The sequence below is a fragment of the Carassius auratus genome, unplaced genomic scaffold (genome assembly GCF_003368295.1).
Source record: "Carassius auratus strain Wakin unplaced genomic scaffold, ASM336829v1 scaf_tig00016457, whole genome shotgun sequence".
NCBI lineage: Eukaryota > Metazoa > Chordata > Actinopteri > Cypriniformes > Cyprinidae > Carassius > Carassius auratus.
Genome location: NW_020524677.1, coordinates 6376 through 10577, shown reverse-complemented (window position 1 = coordinate 10577; position 4202 = coordinate 6376). Strand labels below are relative to the sequence as shown.

Sequence of the window (4202 nt, the reverse complement as noted above, 5' to 3'; positions counted from 1 at the left end):
TGAGAGAGACTGATTCTTTGAACTACTTTGTAGGAGTCGTTTACGAATCATTAAGAATTTTGGTGTAAATAATGTATTTTTGAGCTTGCATGCATTAAGAGACTGATAAAACAATATAAGCAACCTTAAAATGGCATAATAGGGGCACTTTAAGAGCTAGTTTGGCCAACTAGCAGCTAGTCAAGGCAAAGACAAGTCTTAATTTTGGTAACAGAAACACTAGTCAGCAAGTCTTGTCAGTATCAGCCCAGAAGTTTACTAAATCCAGCGAAGAGCAGAAGCAGGAGACAAAGTAATGTTGATTAAAAGTTTATTGAATAATTTTATTTGCATATGTTTCAATGCTCAGGCTTCACATGACAAAAACACAAATCCGACAAATGTTATTAATGGAAAATTACTTCACAACAGCTGTGACAATAAAAGCCTTGAAATGAACAAACACACACAGTTTGAATTTGAAGATCCTTATATCCTCCAATACTCTGAGTTTGTCTTCTGCATTTATCCCATTCACACACAGCAGTGGTTCAGTAGCCATTTAAAACTGGGGGCTAGATGTCTTTGTTTAAGGGCACCTCAGTTATTGAGGGTGGAAAAGAGATGTTCATTTAGCTCAAGGTTTCCTGTCAAGCTGACAAAAGTTAAGAGTAGGCCTACAGACCCCAGTGTCACAGAGAACCGTCAGCACAGCAAAACTGCCGAGTTTATTACAGGAGCAGACGGTCTGATCGGCTCTGGAGCTCACTGTAGAGCAGCCAAGTGTTGACCACGCGCCCCCGTCCAGCTCAGGATCCCAAAACACACACATATGCTTCTCATTCTTTTTCTGGAAGGAAATGTAATGCAGAATTATTAACTGATAGTGTATCATAATGATGAAACACATTATATGTGGTGCATTGAGAACAAATTGTTCCATACCTTCAAGTGAGAAAACGTGAGTTTTATTGGTTTATTTAGGTTGGTTGTCTCGGTATTAATAAAAGTAGCAGTTACTACTTTTGAATTAATCTTATAAGTTTGCTTTTGCGGTGTCTCTAAATGGTCAAAACAGCAGTTGAGTGATTCATCCAGACCTTTGTAGCTGAGGAGAGCTGCAGTCGTGAAGCCTGGTGGATGCACAAAGACAGCAAAAATCATTTTATACTGTACAATTAAAATAAAAATGATTACTTTTTTATATTGTATTTATAATAATGTGTACCGTGGTATGTATTTCCTGCTGCTGTGTCCCAGTGGGATGTTAACTGTGCTCCACTGATATTCATCCTGAAATCACCCTCAGGTGGAGAATTGCCCCTCTTTACTAACAGCTCCACTTCTGGAGGGTAGAAACCACATTACAAATTTAAGAATAAATTCATTGAAGCAGATGCTGCTGAAGATGGTACTTGTGGTGTAATGTTTAGTGACGTATTTCTTACCAGCTTTAGCACTTATTTTCCTGGTTCGGCTTGCTGACAGCAGATGTCCGATCAGTTTTAGTATGTTTACCACAATCCTAAACAATGCTGAGATCATATCATTATCACCACTGAATCCACCGTGATTCAGATCATCTAGATCACTCAGAAATCCCTGTATTGTGGTGGGTGAAGTGAGAGAGATTTGTGGATCAAGCGGACGTTTAAAACACTCATTTGAGCTCTGTGTATGTCTGCAAGACACTTGACCACATGATTTAACTTATCTTTGTGAAAAAGAACTACACTCAAGCAAACTGTAGGCTACTTTTAAAAGAGAAATAATTTCTTTAAGTGTGAATTGACCCCTAGTTGATGTTATGTGCAATTAAAACTTAATACTTAAAGGTGCAATGTGTCATATTCACAGCAATCTGTTTACAGAAATGCAATATATTTTAGTTATAGCATATATATAGTTTTCAGAGGTGTATAAAGAACTTACTTAATGAAACATGATGTTTCTATTACTTAAGATTGAGCTATTTCTATCTACTACATACAGCAGTGACAGTCTCATTCTCTCATTCATATTGACTCGATTGTTTAAAAGGCCCAGTGGAAGTCACCACTATGTTTCGACAGTAGCCCTAAACGGAAAAAACGGCTCTACAGAGTGCGCTTCGTAACTTTGTTGTTTCATGTGAATAAAACACTGACACAATGATGTAAAATTGCATTAACATTTGCAATATCATCGATGTATTGAATAATTAAGTAAATGTAATTCTTTGATTTACCTTTGTAAAGAAATCTCATTGCCCTGTGCTGTCTTTACCGACGACATCTGTCCATGTGTACCTGTTCAGCTAGCTTCTCTAAAGGGAGGGGTGAACTGGGGACTGAGCCATTGGTTGTAATTCACAACCTCACCACTAGATGCCTCTAAAATGTACACACTGCACCTTTAAGTAGGACTTAAACATATATACTAAATCATGTAAAACATTTGTAATTATGCATTTTTAAGTATTTTACACTTGCTTTTTTTTTTCTTTCAACAGGGTTTAGCATTGCTACCATGTTTTAGCATGTTGCTATCATGAGTTAGCATGATTTGCTAGCATCCTTTGAAATATTGGTAACGAGTCACCTGTCTAACTCTACTCTCACCACACTTGGCCTTGTCTCACTCATCACATATACACAGTCTAACACAGTATTAGACTGATTTTTGAAAAAAAAAATTAATAAAATAAAAATAAAAACTGATTTACAAAGTGTCACCTTCAAAAGTTTTTCTCCATGCGCTTGTGTATTATTGTTCACAGACTCACTCTGATTCATTATCAGACAGCTGTCGGTCATCAAAGAGACGAGTTTTGTGAGCTCTGGAGATTTCTACACAGACAGCACAGAAAAAAAGAGAGTTCAGGTCATAATGTGTTGCTGTAATATTCTTTATCAGTAAGTTATGCAGTACCTGGGATGTGTCTTTCTCACTTAAAAATCTGTCACACTTAAGCTCTGAAAAAATAAAACAAACATAATATCAATGTCACGTGAGAAAAAGTATAGATTAGGATATCACATCTGATATTCAGACCAGCAGCACAGATTGAAAGTGTTTGCACAAAAGCTCATTAAACAAAAGACAATAATTTTACTATGAAAAAATATAAATCTTACCTAATTTCAGTGGATCAACCTAAATACATTAATGTATCCTAGGGCTGCAGCTAACAATTATTTTTATAATCGATTAGTTTGCCGATAATTTTTCTGAATAATCGATTAATCTGATTAAATGTTACAAAAACACACTATTCCACATTCTGCCCAATGTCCTTAAAACAAATGTGCCAGCTGAATGCTGTGAAAACATACAGTGCTTAGTAATTTATTAGAGCACCTGTCAAAACACAAATATTTTAGGAATCTTTCAAAAAAGAAAAAAAAAGAAGAAAATTCTAAAAATGTTATTGTAATTTTTGGACAAATAAACTAAAACAACTAAATAGTATTTATTCACATAATAACAAAAATGGCCTCCTTTGCTTGATAACAGTTTACATGCTTGCTGGCATTGTTTATGTACTTTTTGATTAAATGGGTATATAAATATGAAAAAAAAAAAAAAAAACCTGTCCTCCAACCTCCAATATGCTCGTATAGGTCGTTTGTCCAAATCCCAGAAATACGACCCACGTTTTTTTTTTTTTTTTTTTTTTTGAAGGACAGGCTCAAAAACAATTTAATTCAAAGGTACAGCACACACATCCTAAACCTTAAAACTGGGTGCTGGGCAGACAAGTAGTTGCAAAGGTTAACAATGAGTCCGCACACCAGAAAATGCTCCTTAGCAATTTTAATGATTGTGTAAGGGAAACAGGTCAATTTAGCTCAAAGGGAATCATTTAAGATTTTAAAGGGAATTTGAACAGAATCACTGTTTCACGGCTGTTCACGGAGACGCGCCTGCGGTTCAGTGAACGAGCCGTTTAACATCAAATCTGCGCTGGATACTAATATCCAAACTATAGTGAAAACACTATCAATTAGCACAGTAACAAGATCGGCAGTTTAAGACATTAACTTGTAAGCACAAAACACAAGATACTTCTCTTTTCAATATGAATAAGGCTTTATTAGATAAATCTAAGACATATAAACTAATCTAACACATAAACGCACGCACACACACACATTCACACAAGTTGCAGGAAGGTCGAAAGTTAGGGAAAGATGAGTTTAAGAGAATGGAAATATGGAATCCCAAGTTAACAGCAATACGTT

At 35.7% G+C, this 4202-nt stretch overlaps 1 protein-coding gene across 2 annotated transcripts; it reads right to left on the bottom strand.

Moving 5' to 3' along the window:
* Positions 1-365: 365 nt before the first annotated feature.
* On the bottom strand, positions 366-2803 carry LOC113075224 (adhesion G protein-coupled receptor E3-like). 2 transcript variants are annotated; one of them, XM_026247888.1, is made up of 5 exons: positions 2207-2231; positions 1428-1581; positions 1208-1324; positions 925-1112; positions 366-829 (listed from the first exon to the last, which is right to left on the bottom strand). In XM_026247888.1, the coding sequence occupies exons 2-5, from the start codon at positions 1522-1524 to the stop codon at positions 617-619; spliced, it is 615 nt and encodes a 204-aa protein (XP_026103673.1). In that variant the 5' UTR covers positions 1525-1581; positions 2207-2231; the 3' UTR covers positions 366-616. The 2 variants fall into 2 exon arrangements, with proteins under 2 accessions (XP_026103673.1, XP_026103672.1); XM_026247887.1 differs by lacking the exon at positions 2207-2231 and adding an exon at positions 2694-2803 and having other exon boundaries at positions 369-829.
* Between the last annotated feature and the right edge of the window lie 1399 nt (positions 2804-4202).

Bases quoted from the DNA above. Each gene is read 5' to 3' on its own strand.
- LOC113075224 (XM_026247887.1), bottom strand. From the start codon at position 2,774: ATGACCGACAGCTGTCTGATAATGAATCAGAGTGAGTCTGTGAACAAT. The intron at 1,325-1,427 runs GTAAGAAATACG...TCTACCCTCCAG, and splicing joins GAAAATAAGTGCTAAAGCTG to AAGTGGAGCTGTTAGTAAAG. The intron at 830-924 runs GTATGGAACAAT...ATTTCCTTCCAG, and splicing joins TCACGTTTTCTCACTTGAAG to AAAAAGAATGAGAAGCATAT.